We start from the raw sequence: 17,065 nt of genomic DNA, 5'->3' as shown, positions 1-17,065 counted from the left end.
TGAATACTTCAAACTCAAGAGGATTACGCGTACGGTTCTTAGTTCCTTCATTTTTTTCTGATGTTATATATGACAATAGAAGAAAAATATAAACAAAATATCCAATTAGTGAGGATCATGATTAATTAATACTATGAAATATGAATACAAACAATTAACCACCTTCATTTTCACTATATATGTGGATATATATGGAGAGCATGCCCTTTCATCATGTCACGCATGCATCAATGCTGCTGTCTCCGCGACATGGAATAATTGCAGTGTACAGGTCTAATTAACTAATCACGTCAACAACATGATCGATATTAACAAAGAGCATCGTCTAAATGTGATAAGGAGTAGTTATTGCATTGATATGATCATTTCATAGAGCAAGAATTAATGATGAAGGGGACAGATCGCAACTAGATTATCTAGGCGTTGTATACTTTAATTAATCTAATTTTATATGTATCCTTTTACTTCCCCCTGAATTGTTATAATATATTTTTTTTAATTGTTAATGATTTGTCTTCCTCAATTTGTAATATTGCATCATTGAGATTTCATGATGAAGATTTTAAAAAAAGGATATGTTTTGAGGGCTCAAAAATAAGGATTGCAAAATTTTATTTGGACTAAAAAGAAAAGAAAATAATAATAATTATTATTATTATTTGAATCATGATGCCTTTTCTTGCCACATTTCATAAAGGCTAACTACTTCTGATAATAAAATTATGCATAATTATTTAAATAAATAAAGTTGAGTTTATCACATGGGTCTCATATAAAATTGTTTTAAAATAATTTTTGCATACAATGTAAATTTAATGATGATGATATACATCTTTATGATTTGTTTAAGCATCCATTTAAGATTTCTTAAAGAGCAATAAATATTTTAGAAAAATCGACAAGTCACTAGAACCATCAAAAAAGAGCGATGTTGATATATATATAATTAAATATGTGTGCAAGGATCAAATGTCGAATACTGTCTTTTCGAACCCCGACCGCGAGTTGCCATTAATTATTTTATGTCTACGAGTTTGACTAATGCCAAAGTAAAATGAGATCATGAAATATTGAAAGATAATTAAAGACTTCATGCTTAATTACCAAATAATTAAACCTTGTTAGAATACCCAAAACCAAAAGAACCCTAACAATGATTATCTACTTTTTTTTAATTAGACATATATGTCTAGTGTGATTAGACAAATTATAATTAATCTACTAGTATTGACTGACAATATTCTCAAAAAAAATTACTTTGTCATCTCATAATATAAATTTTACATTTTATTAAAAAAATTAAGGGTAATTAAATATTTCAGAGGTTAAAATTTAAAAAAATAAATACTTGAAGTTGGATATACTTTTATAGAGATAAGATTAAAAAAAATATACTGTAACAATCAAACTGTCATTTAATATTATGTAAGAGAGAAAAATATGTAAGAAACAATTACCACTTTGTTAGAAAGAATACAAGATCAAGTAACATTTGGACAATCATTTGTTAAATCTAATTGATAAATTTTTATTATCTAAGTTAGGAAATTGAAGTTGTTTAAGAATGTTTAGCCTAATTGTCATTGGTAACTCATAGAAGGAATAGGTTAATATAAAATATTGTGTATAAATATTTCATAGTGACCTAAAAAAAGAACCCTATTAACTTTCTCATTGGGTCTGGATTTGGCAACTCTCCTCTCTATTCACATAAATTCACCATCTCCTTGCTATGGACCACTAGACACTAGTGCCGCTCTCAACCAAACCCAACCACTAAATTAAAGAGCTAGCCATAGTGTAGTTCGATAGTCATACATGGCATGATGCTTTGGATCTATAGAGCATTCAATGCGCATATACTCCATTGTCAAATCAGATCTAGTAGCGAGAACCACTGGTCGCCCACCAAATCTTTGCCTCTGGCCCACCATTATCTTATCTTTGGGTCTCCATAACTTTTTACCTTATTTGGCATGCGTGCATCCGAATCCTTCCACCTCGACGTACCCGATTCCCTCCCCTCGCTTTAATTTTGAGTTCCGTAACGTAATTTAAGATGCTTAAAACGGTGGGGTTAAATGAATTGCCACTCGCAACCAGACGACATCTAACTGAATCAACGACCACAAAACCGCCGGGAATCTGCTGGCATCTTGGCCCGAATCTTGGCCGTTAACTTATTCGGTACCAAGTGGTCCCCGTTTAAGTTAACTTTTCACCCATAAGGCAACCTGCCCTGCCAGGCCACATGGCTTTTTCATGCCATGATCTCAAATTCGGCAACCCACGCACCGAGGAATCCGCCGACAGCCCACGATCCCAGCGGCAGACGGGCCGAACCCCACAGGCGGCGCACGGCGGTTACGGCCGTTTCTGCCACAAATCCACTGCGAGATTCGACCTGGTGCGTGGCCTCAGATTCTGTGCCTGTCCAATTAGATTCGCTTCCTCGTCGGCCTCATGTGATGGCCTCCGCATGCGCCTGCGACGCGCGGGCCCACCACGTGCCCCTGCATTCGCGCCGCGAGCGGCGCGAGCGATGGTGGAACGGTGCGCGCCCGCCCTGTCTCTGGGCGGTGTCTCGGCCGCTTCATCGTCGGTCGGCGGGAAGGTGGCGGGAAGGGGTGGGTGTCTCGATCGGAAATCGGAATAGGAAACACGAGAACGATGGATGGCCCTACCCGATCGGTCGCGTAGTAGTTTGCCACTTGGCGGATAGAAGGGAAATGTTGATGGCGGAGTCGTGTACTCCTATTTATTTACTTCACTAGGAGAAAATCAATCAATATTTTGTTTTGAAAAAAATAGAACAATTTATTTCCCATGAACGTCTATTTAATGATTTTTTTTAAAAAAAAAAAGCGGCAAGAAATCATTTATGTCTATTTAGATAGATTCGGATGCAAATGGGTTAAAGCATTCAATTTTTGGCCACGTGACATGTTGAATGTATACATGTGTATCCTTATTAATGTTGTTTTTTCTCCATGCAATGCAAAGTTCCTCGTAATTTATCTCTCTATAAATAATTATAAAATTTAGTGTTTAACAATTTATCTCTCTGTAAATAATTGTAAGGTTTAGTGTGGTTAAATGAATTAATCCACAACTAATTGGGTCAATCCATCAAAATCAATCACATTACATTACAAGTCGGGTTGGGGTGGACCATCATTTTAGTAGGTTAAAAAATCTACAACTCAATTCAATTCAAGACGAATTGTAGATTAGACGGGCTAACCCATATAATTATTAAAAATATATATAAAATATTAAAATTTTTATGTTTGAGTTACATATAGATGGGTTAAGCCCACATCAAAATAATAAAAATATTTAAAAAATTTAAATTTGATTACGGATTAGGTGGGTTAAACTCACGAATCCGTTAAAATTTTTATTTTATATTTTAAATTTTAGAAAAAAAAATCAATTAGTGAGACAATCCAAGCCCACAACAGCTGATCCATACTGGTCGCAAGCAATGCTAATCAATCCATCTACATCTGTCTTAAAATAAATTAATAAAATATTAATTCAACATATTTAAATTGTTTGATGGAAAGATCAATCCTGAATTTAATCCAAATTAATGATTTTAGTAGGACCGATTGTGTGAGGGCGTTCGGAAGCAACACAGGACCTTTTGTCACATTTGTATCTTTATTAAATTATGAAGATATTTATGTTGGCAAGAAAAATCTATAATATCAGTTGAAAATAATTTAGGTAATATGAAATTTTTGAGTTTTTTCTTTAAAAAAGTTAATTTTGATAAATACTGAAACATAACAAATCATGAAATTCTCATGCATCGATGGATGGATTCGAAGTTCCTTGGTTTTGAAGTGGTCAAACCCAAGCGGTTTGACTTGGAAGGTGACAAGATTAATGTGCTAATCCAACTAAATAGACAAATTAGCCACCTAATTGCTTTTACTAAGAACAAGAACCGCAACAAGATCCAAAGCCACAACGAAAAGACGGATAGTCCAATTTATTCCTGTCGAATGTTTTCTTTTTTCCTCTCACTGGATAATTCATCTATTCTTTCTTCACCAAACAAAATTAAGTCGGATATTTTAATTATTTTTTCAATCTTTTTTAATAAAAAATATGATAAATTTTTTAAAAAATATACAGAGGCGCCATTACAATTTTAAAAAAGTAACGTTCTTTTTGGCCAAAAAAAAAGAATTACGTTGAGAGATAAAACTCTTTTTAAGGAAAGAAAAAAACTTTTTTTGGGGCGAGTGGATTTATAAATAAACCCGTCCCTGCTTGTCATCCAATTCGTCTTCCTCGCCATTGCCGCAGCGTTAGCGGGGAGAAAGAGCGAACTAGAGAGATGAAGTACGTGTTGGTGACGGGCGGAGTGGTGAGTGGGCTGGGGAAAGGGGTGACGGCCAGCAGCATCGGAATCCTCCTCAAGGCCTGTGGCCTCCGCGTCACCTCCATTAAGATCGGTACACGCCTAGTTCTTCATATCCTCCCAAATCATTTTTTTAAAAAAAAATTTCATTTCTTGCTTGCCGAATTGTTTGTTGTCTTGCATCGTTCTCGCTCTACGGTCCATCAAAATCGTTTTTTGAATCGCATTCCCCTTCTTTTTCCCCTTTACAATCTGTTTTCCCTCCTTCTCTTCTTCTTTTCTGTGAAGGCCGTCGCAGCCGTGTGATGTAATGGGGACATTGGCGGTTGTGTTTGGCTGCAAAGATTTGGGAGAGACCGTTGCAGTACAGATCTTTCGATGTGCATCCCTTCAATATTATCTGGGCCTCATCGCGAACATAGATACCTGATTCGCTTGTTCTTCGTCAGATTTGCTATATAGAAAATTTGTTTAACTGAAAGGCTTTTTGTTTCGCCTTTGACGGGAAAAATAAACTGTTGTAGATGTTGTAACGTGCTTGTTCTACTTCAGATTTGCTGTTGTCTTTTCATCTTTTCTAGTGCTTGTGTTTTCTCACTTAGTTTTCTTTTTCTTTAAAAAAATATTGTAAGAGATTGTTAACAATATGGATAAAGTCTTCATATCCTTAGCTCGCATCACTTTATCTTAAATCGCTAACTCTGTCATTGTGGACCTGTGCAGATCCTTATCTAAACACTGATGCTGGGACCATGTCTCCATTCGAGCATGGGGAAGTTTTTGTGTTAGATGATGGCGGAGAGGTAATGAGCATTTGAGATAACTCTGACGCATGTCTTGAAATCTAGAACCATGTTAATTTTCATTTAAGGATTCGGCTTCTATTGTTTTCTCAAATATAGAAACCTAAACTTTTTGTGCCCAACTCTTGTCCATGAACGGGTAGGTAAGCATTTCCTTCTGTGGCTTCATTTCACTTCTAGTGGTGACCCTTCTTTTGCTTCATGTAATAGGTGGACTTGGATCTAGGAAATTATGAACGCTTCCTTGACATCAAGTTAACTCGCGATAACAATATTACAACTGGAAAAATATACCAGGTGACTTTTATACCTTGGGTGTTGGCAATCCACACTTTGTAGATTTACTTCAATTTTCTTTGGCTATTTTGGTTCTTTAAGAATTACTGTTATTCTCTTCTCATAATGCATCTATTTCTGGTGACAGTATGTCATTAACAAAGAGAGGAGGGGGGACTACCTGGGGAAAACAGTTCAGGTGTGTCTCTTAACTAATGAACAAATTGTACCCGCTCACTAAAAAATTTGGTTACTTTCTCAGTATCCCTTCAAACCTGTGTTTATTTCTTTGGAAGGTCGTGCCCCATATTACAGATGCCATTCAAGAATGGATTGAACGGGTGGCAATGATACCTGTAGATGGCACAGATGAACCAGCTGATGTTTGTATCATCGAATTAGGCGGAACTATAGGTAAGGTTTCTTCAGAAGTTCTGTTTTAATAAACCAAAGCTATAGTAGCCAAAAGATACTGCAACTATCTGATCAAATCTTACTATTGGAAGTTATTATTACCTAAATACTGCCATATTCATCCAAGTATGCATCCAGGAGAAACATTACTTTCCATAATATTAACTGTGGAGATATTAATTCAGGAGACATTGAATCAATGCCATTTATCGAAGCTTTGGGTCAATTCTCTTACCGTGTAGGTGAGAAGAATCTGCAGCCAATTACTCAGTTTTGACAGCTTATTTTAAATCCTTTTTCATGTACAAGATTTTTGTTGTTCACAACAGGGCCTGGTAACTTCTGTCTGGTCCATGTCAGTCTTGTACCAGTTCTCAAATCAGTCGGAGAACCAGTAATGACTACAAAGTTATTTGCAGCTGAATGTATTTCTCCAAATTGTTACGGCTAACACTTTTTTTTTATTCCTGTAGAAAACTAAACCAACACAACATAGCGTTAGGGGATTAAGAGGACTTGGGCTAACCCCACATATTTTAGCTTGCCGCAGTGAGAAGGTCCCTATTAAACTCTCATTTCATCATTTTTAGCCCTCTTTTCCTTTACCATTATTCATCTCCTAAAGTTCAATTTGATGTTTTTTTGCAGCCCCTTGAAGTAAATGTAAAAGAAAAACTTTCACTTTTTTGCCACGTTCCAGTAATTTTCTCAACTTTTACTCATCAAGATATTTTCTCTGTTGTTTATTCTAGGATGAGAGTGCTAATTTTATCGTACCAATCAACTATTTGTTTCCTTTAGGTGGCAAATATTATTACACTCCATGATGTTACAAACATCTGGCACATTCCATTGGTTTTGAGGGTAGTGTAAACTTTTTCCTTTTTGACAATACCATGAATACTCTTCATTTCAAAAATTGTCTCTAGCTATTATAGCATTTATATTAACATCCTTCATGACCTCTACAGGAGCAAAAGGCTCATGAAGCTCTTCTGAAGTTGTTAAACCTTCAAAGGTCATTTTGTTATAAAGCTTATTCTGTTGCAATATGGCCACTTGTTCCCTCTCTCACAAGGCAACTTTAACTTGTATAGATGCACTAAGGAACCTCTACTGGTAGAATGGATGGGTAGAGCTAAACTCTGTGATATGTTGCATGATCCTGTGAGTTATCTTCTTTCCTCTCTGATTCTTTTATTTGTGCCAATGGGAGTTAAAAACACTTACTAATTAAATGATTATTTTTTCAGGTGAAGATTGCTATTGTAGGAAAGTATACTGGTCTTCCTGATTCTTATCTCTCTGTACTGAAGGTGAATGTTGATGTCAATTTGTTCTTCTAAGATACAGTAATTTCCATCGATACTTGTAGCTTGGTGCACTTTTAGGGCCGTCATTGTTGGGATCGGCAAGTGTGTGTTCTTATAAAAAAATGAGTGTTTTCACTGATTTCGTGAGCATCATGCGTACTATCCCCCGCTCAAAGTCCCAAACTATAGTCTCCTTTGTGAAATTGCAGGCACTTTTACATGCTTCTGTAGCTTGCCGGAAAAAACTTGTCATAAATTGGGTGCCCTCATCTGATCTCGAAGAAACTTCTGCAGAAGAGGTCTGCTTTCATGATACTCTAAAACCTCTTCCTTTGAATTTTTTGTAGCATCTGTATTATACAATAATTCTTATTGGCACAGACTCCTGATGCATACAAAGCAGCATGGAGGCTTTTGAAGGTGAACTTGTTTTTACTTAAGAAATGGATGCCAGATATTTTAAAGTGCATTTTCATCTTCTTAAACTTTTGTTTCACTCCAATATAGTGTACTTTTGCAGCAATGTTAACAATCTTTTGTTACAGAGTGCAGATGGCATACTAGTCCCAGGAGGTTTTGGAGACAGAGGGGTGGAGGGTAAAATTCTTGCTGCTAAATATGCCCGTGAAAACAAAGTCCCGTACCTCGGTATTTGTCTCGGGATGCAGATTGCTGTCATAGAATATGCTCGCTCAGTCATGAAGTTGAGGGAGGCAAATAGCACAGAGTTTGATCCTGATACAGCTACTCCTGTTGTTGTTTTTATGCCAGAGGTAACTCTTGATTTCTGCATTTTCCATCCTGTTTTTTGAGGTAATCTTTCATGATCTTTTTATACTGTATTAACATAAAAGGGTTCCAAAACTCACATGGGAGGTACAATGAGACTTGGATCGAGGAGAACTTACTTTGAACTTGCTGATTGCAAATCTGCAAAGTTGTAAGCACAGAAGTATCTTTTGACCAGTGATGTTTTCATATTTAGTGTTTAAAAAGGCAATTAAGTTGTTGTATCTTCCGGTTTTTCTTTAGGTATGGCAAAGCAAGCTTTGTTGATGAGAGACATCGACATAGATATGAGGTTTGCCCTATTTCATCTTGCTGATTAGAGAAGTTTAGCTGGAAGTGGCAGTCTTTTCCCTATAGTTCTTAGTTATGAATTTTACAGGTAAATCCTGAGATGGTAACAGAATTTGAAGAAGCTGGTCTTGCTTTTGTTGGTAAAGATGAGACGGGAAGACGAATGGAAGTAGGCATCTGGAAGATTTTCTTGCACTTGAGAATTTCATATTCTTTTTCTGTTTTTCTTATATATATATCTATTATCATCGATGTGCAGATCATTGAGCTGCCCACTCATCCTTACTTTGTCTGCGTGCAATTTCATCCAGAATTCAAGTCTAGACCAGGGAAACCATCTGCTGTTTTCTTAGGTATGCAGCATATATAATCTTGCACAATTTCAAGACACCAAGCCAGTTTTATGCTCAAATTCAGCACACATGCCTCAGTTTTAAATGCAAGATGCATGGCTATAATACTCAAAGAATCAGTGCCAACATCGTTTTAACCTCATCATTTCTGCACGATCATTTTACATTTTTCTTTCTTTTCAAGCATCTCATACACCACCCTGCTTGCTTTCTTTTAAATCTTACGTAACATTCTTCTTGACAAACTCTTACAGGTTTAATAGCAGCGTCGTGCGGCCAGCTAGATTTTTGGTTGCAAGCTTCAGGTCAACCAAGCAACTTAAGAACTCATACCAAAATCTACCAAAATGGGAGCTTGAAGAAATCTCCCAAAAGTCTGCTTAATGGAAATTTCCACTCCAATGGAAATGGTGTTCATGTCTAACGTTGGAATAGTCAACCTCCTCTCGTGGATGTTATTGTGGCTTTTGTGTCTTGTGTTTTTCTTGTCAGTTCTGTTCTTCCATATTTGCGTGTGCGTTGTACAGTCAGTGCTCCAGTGTTTTAACAGGGAGCAACGGTGACCTTGCCATCAGTTAGGGTTTCAGGTGTAGCCTCATTTCTTCTAATAAACGTTTGATTTTGACTAGAGGAAGTTGGTGAGCGAATCAGGTGTATCTGTTTGAGGGAGGAAAGAATACTTTTTTATGCATGATGTCCTATCGGAAATTGCTGTATGGCATTATAATCTGTAAGCTTCTACTGAGGATCGGAAGAGAGGGCAGGAACAACTCCGCCTCAGCCGCTTCTTCAGACACGCCGCATGGAAGAGATGACGACAAGCAGCAGTCGGAGGGTAGGCGCTAACCATCAGCCTCCTCCTCCTCCCCCTGATAATTTGACCCGTTCTCGAACTGCAGGAGAAGCAATTTCCACAACGAACAGCAGCAGCAGGAGAGAGCAAGACTTGTTGTCATTCACATTGTTCATCGGAAAACTGACAACAAGATAGCTTGATTGATCACTAACCGGGATTGAGATTGAAGTGCTAGGCAGTTGCCATTGGTGGGTGCAAAATGCCCGTCGTAGATGCTCTGCCATTAGCATCACACAAACGGACAAGGTTCTCTCTTTCCAATATCAATCTTCATGTCCTTTAATTTATCACTCAATCTACCAAACTCGGAATATGATGAAGCATGGACGTAGCGGACTGGACTTTGAAAAAAAAAACGACATTGGAGTGGAGAAGAAGAGATGCTACATAATTTGTTTGGTACACCTACAAGCAGCCTTTCTTGTTTCCTTAGAAAAGACGATACGGTGAACAAACGTTCACCAACTGTATTAAATACGATGTAGTTTATACAAGACCTTATTGTCAATTTGTCATCTCACAAAACCACAGACTATATGATAATATAAAATTTTAGCAAATAAATATTATAGCATCAACGTTCAATTTATTTATGATGTATTATATTTTTAGAAAGTACTCCGATTTATATCAATGATATTTTAGCCACTGTGCTTCGTTTCCAAAGCCAAAAGGCGCCTGTGAATTTTGAAACTAACTTTTTTGAGGGACTGATGGGCTATTTTAATAGTTTAGCCATCGAGCATGGGTTGCAGAAGAGGATTTCAAGATGGCTGCAGAAATAAACAATGATAGATAAAGTGAGGACAATAATTGAGAACAGTTGGTGATATGTTCTTACACTGTACTCCTGCAAACTTTTTGATGTTTAATATTCGTGATACCGAAGTGAAGAGCATTAGTAGAAGGAACCAAGAATCAGTGGAAATTCAGTCCAGTTTCAGTTTGAGCTTCTAAGATATTAGAGTTAATGGCTTATACATTTTTACAATGGTTTGAAAGAAACTATATATGCCGAGACCTTCATAAATCATGAAGATGAAGAAGGCCACTAGTTGGCAGGATTGTTAGAGCACTAACGATAAAAGAAATTAGAGAACAGAATAAGAGATGAAAGAAATTGCTTTTGCTGTCGAGAAATGAGATCGATCGAGTAAAGAAGATAGAGGGAGTATTCATTAACCTTTTTTGATTTCTGCAGAAAACAGACTTCTTTTTTCCTTCAATACCAAACTCCCCAAACACTTTCTCCGAGAAAACTCATGAATCTCTTCACTGAGCTCTTGCTCTCATGGATGTTGTTTTCATTATTCTCTTGTTCTAGTTCATCTTCTGATCCATCTTCTGTTTCTTCTTCTTCACTACCATCAACACACCCCTCATCGCCGAATTCACCAACAATATTGTCGCCAGATAAATGCCCTCCATCCACTTCCAAGAATCGTTTCGCTTCCGATCCTAAGATCTCCTCCCCCGCCGCCGCTGACGCCGCCGCCGCCAAGTCGCAGCCTTTCCGCTCCCTTTGCTTCCGGCGGCGCCCGCGGCCGCGCTCCCTGCTCTCCAGTCTCTCCTCGACCGCGTCGATGATGCGGTGAATGACGTGCCGGTTCGGCGACGCGTCCCACCGCGCCCAGAAGCTCTTGTAGCACCCGAAGCAGTCGCAGCCCAGCTCCGGGGGATGCGCCCGCCGCCTCCGCTGCTCCCTCCACCTCCCGCCGCCGGACAGCAAGTAGGCCAGGACCTCTTGCTCCCCCGCCGTCAGCGTCGCCGCCAGCGCCATCACAGCCGCGGGTAGCGCCGCCAGGTGGCAGGGTGCACCTTCCCCTTCTTCCCGTTGCCGAGCTTCTTCATCTCCCAGCCGAAGAGTAAAGCAACAAAAAGATCAGTTTTTGAGGCAAGAAGAAAAGTAAAGATGTCTCCTTTAGTGAATGATAAGACGTAGAAATGGATATTCGGCGAGGAAGAAAACTGAAAGCAGAAGAAGTGAGAGAGCAGATTTAGCTCCTCTGTACCAACAACATTAAAAATCTTGTACTGTTGGTGGTTTTGTTGACTGAGTTAACGGGCTATGCTCAGATGCTGCATTTTTGGGGAAAGTAGCAGGAATCAATAATGAAATGGCTGACAATGTACGCTGTCCAATTTGCATTTATTAAGAACGGATGGAACATGATTGAGCAAATTAGAGTTTGGAAAATAGATCGATGCTTGCAGTTGCATTGTAATTGGTTAAGAAGACAGATTATTCTCCCATCAAGCTTTTGCTAGTGGAATGGGAGTGAATATCTCAATTCCATAATATAATTTTTTGTTTCTGAAATATAATTGAGTTGATTATGATATAATAGAATTATTAAATAGATAAAGATTAAATCTTGACGAAATAGATCGATCGTGTGAGACCGTTGAATGATGAATTCTATTTTTTTTATTAAAATATACATAATCTTCTTCATATTTATTTGACAATTGTATATGCCAAAATCAAGTGGAAAGGAAGAAAATAAAAGGATTATTATCGCATTAATTGTGTGTTTTTCTATCCTTTTGTAGATATTAAAATAAGTTTTAATCATTACATATGACTTGCTAAAGTGCACATACGTTCATCATCATCACTTTCTAGTTTGAGTATGATACGAACAAAATAAGTACTTCTCAAAACTAAATTAGAAGTTTTGTTTAAAAACAATACTTTAGTAATTGTGTATCATTAATGACCGAATGACAGTGGTGTCTCTTTATATATGTTATACAACTCAAATATCTTTACAAATTAGAATGAGATACACACCTATTTAATTTGATATTTTTTCTTTTATTAAAGAAAATTAATTTAGCTAATTTTTTTAATGCAATAAATGCTTTACCAGTAATGGATGGAGTTAAATTAGTACTCATTTCATCTAATATTTATGTTTTTACTTTGACTGTAAGCTTAAGCCTTCATCCACTAATCCTCTCTTGATTACTAGTAGTGATGTCAGATAGGTCCGAAAGTGATATGATTTTTAATTGCATTGTAAAAACGTGGATTAATTTCATGTTGAGATATAATTAAATAGTTAAGACATGGTCAAAATATAAATTTCCACCGTTCATTGAGTGCCCAAAAGAAGGAAGAAAGACATGCCCCAAGTCCAAAAATAACCATTAGCCTTGTAGTCATCTTCCCTTTAAATATCATCCACCTCTTCCCTCCCTTCCTCGTCCCTTCCTCCAACTAATTAATAATTCCGACGAACGAACGAAATCAGTGTCGAGAATGGCCGCCTCCCTCAAAGTGGTGGCCGTCCTCGCTCTGATCATCTGCGTGGTTTTCACGGAATCGAGCATCGTCCCCGCGGACGCCCGACCGCTGCCGGCGAGGATGGTTCTCGAGGCTGCGCAGGTGGGCCAAGGGGTGGCGCCGTCGGCCGTCGTGGTGGCGGAGCCCGCCGCCGATGAAGACGCAGATGAGGGATTCGAGTTCGACCAGGAATTGGTGGTGTTGGGCCATTAATTAAGCAAGTTAATGTTTTATTTGATTCGTGAGGGTGGCGATCTGCATTGAAGTGTTCATTCTGATTAAGTTTTGTGCCTTCTTCCATTTCTTTTCGTTTGATTTTGTTTGGCATAAGGTGGTGATCTACACTGAAATGTGTTCATTGTCTTAAAACAGATATTGATTTTATTATCATCCATGATCCATGAAGTATTGATATCTTCTTTCGAGATGTGTTCAGAGATCGTTACAATTTTCTTCTGTGAGAGGGCATTTTTAGTTGTCCAGGGACGAAGAGGTCAAGTGAGTGGCAGTGGCAGACGAAGAAGAACGAGAGCTGAAGCACAGATTTTCCAGCACCTGCACTGCATCCTTCATCGAAGGCCTCCTCTGCGGCGCCGTGGCGCAGCAAGCAAACCCTAGCTTGAAGCACCCTAATAACACCTCCTCCTTGCCCTCCACCTCGCCTCGTATGGCGGCGTCCGACATCCTCACCGCCCGGTGCCGTTCCTCCGCGACGAAGCCAGAGTTCAAGCGGCAGAGCTCCAGCTCCGAAAGCCCGCCCCGCGATCAGCTCCAGCGACACCCTCCCGAAGGCGCACACGTCCCACTTCACGCTGGCCTTCAGGTTCTTCAGCGACTCCGGCGGATGGTATGGTGGCGGAGCGAACCTCGACGCGGAGGACGCGCCGCCAGCGGACGGACTGGCTCCGGCAGACGCCGACAGATCCGGTAAGCTGATTGAGGAGTGCGTGGAGCGTTTGCTCCCGAACTGCCGGGTTGATGGGCCAGCGCCGGCAATCACTCGATCGAGGCCGAAATCTCCTATCTTGGCTTCCATGTCGGAATCCAGGAGAATGTTACTGGGTTTGACATTGCCGTGCAAGGTCTTCTTGTCGTGAAGATAAGCGAGCCCCCTCGCAACGCCTCTTGCGATCCGAAGACGCGTTTCCCAACTCAGATGTAACGCCGACGAACCGAGCTTCTCTGCAATTTCGCGTTTGTGCAAACATTTTTAGAATTTTGATTTCGTTTCATAGAAAGGGGAAAAAGAAAAAGTGGCGTACTGCTAAATGTGATGTTGGCGAGGCTGCCATTGGTTGCGTAGTCGTGGATGAGAAGCTTCTCGTCGGAGCCCCAGTAGAATCCCCGGAGACGAAGGAGATTTGGATGTCGAAATTTGGCGATGCTGCGGACCTGCGCATCGAATTCCTTGTACTTGTTGACGAGGCTGCTCTCCCCGATCCGACGCACAGCCAAGGCGGTGCCGTCGGCGAGCACCGCCTTGTACACGATGCTCGACGCGCTTGCCCCGAGGATGTAAGCCGAGGCCTTAAACAGAGTCTCCATTTCCAGGATGGTTGCGCCGTCCACAATGACGAGAGTAGCCTTTGCATGTTGCTCCTTCTGCTGCAGATGGTTGGATTTGCCGTCCTCCCCCTCCTTCGCGCTCTTGGTCGCTGCGTCTTCCTCTTCCGCCTCCGTCGCTTGTGACTCCGACAACTCTGATGTCTCCTCGGTGTCGCCTCCGTCGTCGCTTTTCTTCCTCAAACAACAAGATAATGACTTGATCACATTGCACTCGCTAGCGTCGGCTGCTGCTGTGGCCGCTGGAGGCGGCGGTTGCCGTTCTTTCTTCAACCAGTTGCTTCCCCCATCATTCTGCTGTAGTTCTTCTTGTTGTTTTTGTCTCTTCCTCTTCTTCACATGGTATACGTACAAGAATAATGCGGAGAGGATCGCAATGCCAACCAAGTCTCCGACGGTGATCAGGATAACCGCCAACGGTCGAAGCGATCCACGGCCGGCCGTGCTCCGCCCGGCAGTATCGGGAGTCGTTCCGTCCGGATTCTTGGGGAATGCTGCAAAGGCGGGGGGAGATTTAGGCGGTTGCAGGGTCAAGCTAGAGGTATTGGGAGGAGCGCTGGAGAGAGAGGAAGGGATGGTGCACGGGTTCCTGAGCGGCCTGCCGCAGAGGCTAGGTTTCCCAGCAAAAGCCATCGGTTTCTCAGAGCCGAAAGCACCGCCGTTTGGTATCACTCCCGTGAGATTGTTGAACGAGAGATCCACCGTGGCATTGGCTGGAATTCTCGCCCCCAGATCCGCCGGGATTGAGCCAGAAAGCCGGTTGTAAGACAGGTTCAAGTAACGGAGCCTCGCCCCGCTGAGTTCCGTCGGCAGGGAGCCATTGATGAGGTTGGAACTGAGGTCCAAATACTGTAGCCGCTTGAACCCGCCGACAGGAAGCTCTCCGGAGAGGTAGTTGTTGAAGAGGGAGGCGACGGTGAGGTTCGGCAGCCGCGAGAGCTTCGACGGCAACCTACCAGTCAACGCGTTGTCGGAGAGATTGAGCACCTGGAGGCTGCTGCTGTTGGTGAACTCGTCGAAGTCTGGGAGCTCGCCGGAGATGGTGTTGTTGGCCAGCGAAAGCACGCGGAGCTCGGACGCGTCGAAGAGGGCGAGCGGGAGTGTGCCGTTAAGCATGTTACAGGAGAGGTCCAGATAGCGGAGGTGTTCGACTAAGCCGAGCTCTGCGGGGACGGAGCCCAATAGCTGGGAGTTAGGCAGGACCAGGCTGATGACTCTAGAAGCCATGGAAACCTCCACGTTGTGGCGGCCGCCGCCGCCATTAGCAGGGGGACTCCAATTGAAAGCAGCTGCGTCCGGGAATCTCATGCAGACGACTCCATTCCAGGAGCAGGGCGTCTGAGAACGGAGTACTTGAACTCGCTATGCTCAGATTCACATGTAAAATAAGCTCAGCTAGTCCATTCGGAGTACTTCTAACTGGGATTTTTTTTTCTCAAAAAAAAGTTTTCTGATATGAAAGGATCGTTATAAATCTTTTTAAAGTTTTAAAAACTCTAATGCCAAGATATTAGATGAAATTTGAATATAAAAATGGTGTTTGAATTGTTCTTTAGGTAGACATCAGCTCGTTAAGTGGAAACAATTGAAAGAAAGAAGATTTTTTTTTATTTTTTGCCCCTTCAAATTTCATGTAAAGTAAACGAGAGATTCGAACTCTCCTTTTCGTTTTCATTTATTTCTTTTGATCTTTTTCTCACTTGCCTTTTTACTGTTTTCCTCTGTAGGAATCGCTTCAATAAGCTCATAATTTCACTCCATAAGCATATGACGTTATGATATCATCATCATTATCGTTTAGATTGCTCTGCCAATACCTAACAATTTTATTTTATTTTAAATTTTTATGAACGGAAAGTGATACTAAAGATTTGGACTTTGGAGTGCTGTCTCCTTCAGTCACACATGTCCTTTTGTACTTAGATATGATCATAAGAATAATTTTATTGATGCTATGATTGAACAAATTCCATAGCTTCGCTTTAATCACACTGCATCTTTATTGTATGCTTCATTCCGCATATATATTCTCCATAGGTTCGATTGTCTTACTTGATCTCTCTTTGGAGCTTGTGAATTGGTGTGTTAAATTTTTTAAAGAATTTTGAAAATTCATATTATATCCCATGCGCTGAAAAAAAAAAAAGATCAACGTCAAGCAAGCTAGTGTTAGTCGAAAAAAAGAGATCAACGGTCTGCTCTAGACCTATCACTTGCCCGCAACACCTTAGGATTCGATCATAGAGTCTTCGATCTTCTGCACCTGAGCTAGTTCCTAATCTATGAATCAACATCCGTCAATAGGGGACTAACATTGTTAGCGTGACTCCTCCGATGATTAAGTCAGAATGAGATTAAAAGAAATAATGTCTTCTTTAAAGAAGAATTTAAGTTGAAAAAGAAACCAAAAGGATTTTGATTAGGATAAAAAGAAAAAGAAAAAAATAATAGGTGACCGAATCAATTACTATTTTGATTGACTTGAGGCTATACACAATGAAAGGCTAGTTTATCGATTGACAGTCCCCTTCTCTCAGTAGACATCCTTCTCATTACATAGAGCCGAAGTCAAGCTCCACGTGGACTCTCCCATGCTTCGGTTGCCGGCACATTTATGGGCTGAAGTCAACCTTGTGTATGGGCGGAGATAGGGATGTCATCGCCGTTAAGGTGACGGATTTCACCTTTTTACAGAAGAAGAAGAGGAGATAGGGATGTCATCTCCTTTTGTCCAGGGCAACGT

General features: G+C 40.5%; 1 protein-coding gene and 2 pseudogenes across 1 annotated transcript; 1 reads left to right on the top strand and 2 right to left on the bottom strand.

The window, feature by feature from the left end:
- The first annotated feature begins 4,320 nt into the window (after positions 1-4,320).
- LOC141843536 (uncharacterized) lies at positions 4,321-9,242 on the top strand. Its single transcript, XM_074731592.1, has 21 exons — positions 4,321-4,469; positions 5,099-5,178; positions 5,389-5,475; positions 5,603-5,653; positions 5,751-5,868; positions 6,054-6,110; positions 6,198-6,262; positions 6,342-6,425; positions 6,517-6,567; positions 6,670-6,732; positions 6,840-6,886; positions 6,966-7,035; positions 7,122-7,184; positions 7,391-7,480; positions 7,563-7,601; positions 7,727-7,954; positions 8,036-8,121; positions 8,214-8,262; positions 8,350-8,430; positions 8,521-8,614; positions 8,869-9,242. The coding sequence occupies exons 1-21, from the start codon at positions 4,352-4,354 to the stop codon at positions 9,036-9,038; spliced, it is 1,791 nt and encodes a 596-aa protein (XP_074587693.1). The 5' UTR covers positions 4,321-4,351; the 3' UTR covers positions 9,039-9,242.
- Positions 9,243-10,431: 1,189 nt separating this feature from the next.
- Positions 10,432-11,522, bottom strand: LOC141843634 (uncharacterized; annotated as a pseudogene).
- A 1,708-nt stretch (positions 11,523-13,230) lies between these two features.
- LOC141843413 (receptor protein kinase-like protein At4g34220) lies at positions 13,231-16,982 on the bottom strand (annotated as a pseudogene).
- Positions 16,983-17,065: the final 83 nt, after the last annotated feature.

This window comes from Curcuma longa, chromosome 12, assembly GCF_044706935.1.
Source record: "Curcuma longa cultivar G26 ecotype Majalengka, Jawa Barat chromosome 12, ITB_CL_G26_1.1, whole genome shotgun sequence".
Lineage (NCBI taxonomy): Eukaryota > Viridiplantae > Streptophyta > Magnoliopsida > Zingiberales > Zingiberaceae > Curcuma > Curcuma longa.
Note: the sequence above shows the minus strand (reverse complement) of the source record. Positions and strands in the feature narration are given on the sequence as shown.

Coding starts and splice junctions, on each gene's coding strand:
- LOC141843536 (XM_074731592.1), top strand. CDS start 4,352: ATGAAGTACGTGTTGGTGACGGGCGGAGTGGTGAGTGGGCTGGGGAAA. Junction 5,869..6,053: donor CGAATTAGGCGGAACTATAG/GTAAGGTTTCTT, acceptor ATATTAATTCAG/GAGACATTGAATCAATGCCA. Junction 6,426..6,516: donor TAGCTTGCCGCAGTGAGAAG/GTCCCTATTAAA, acceptor GTTTTTTTGCAG/CCCCTTGAAGTAAATGTAAA.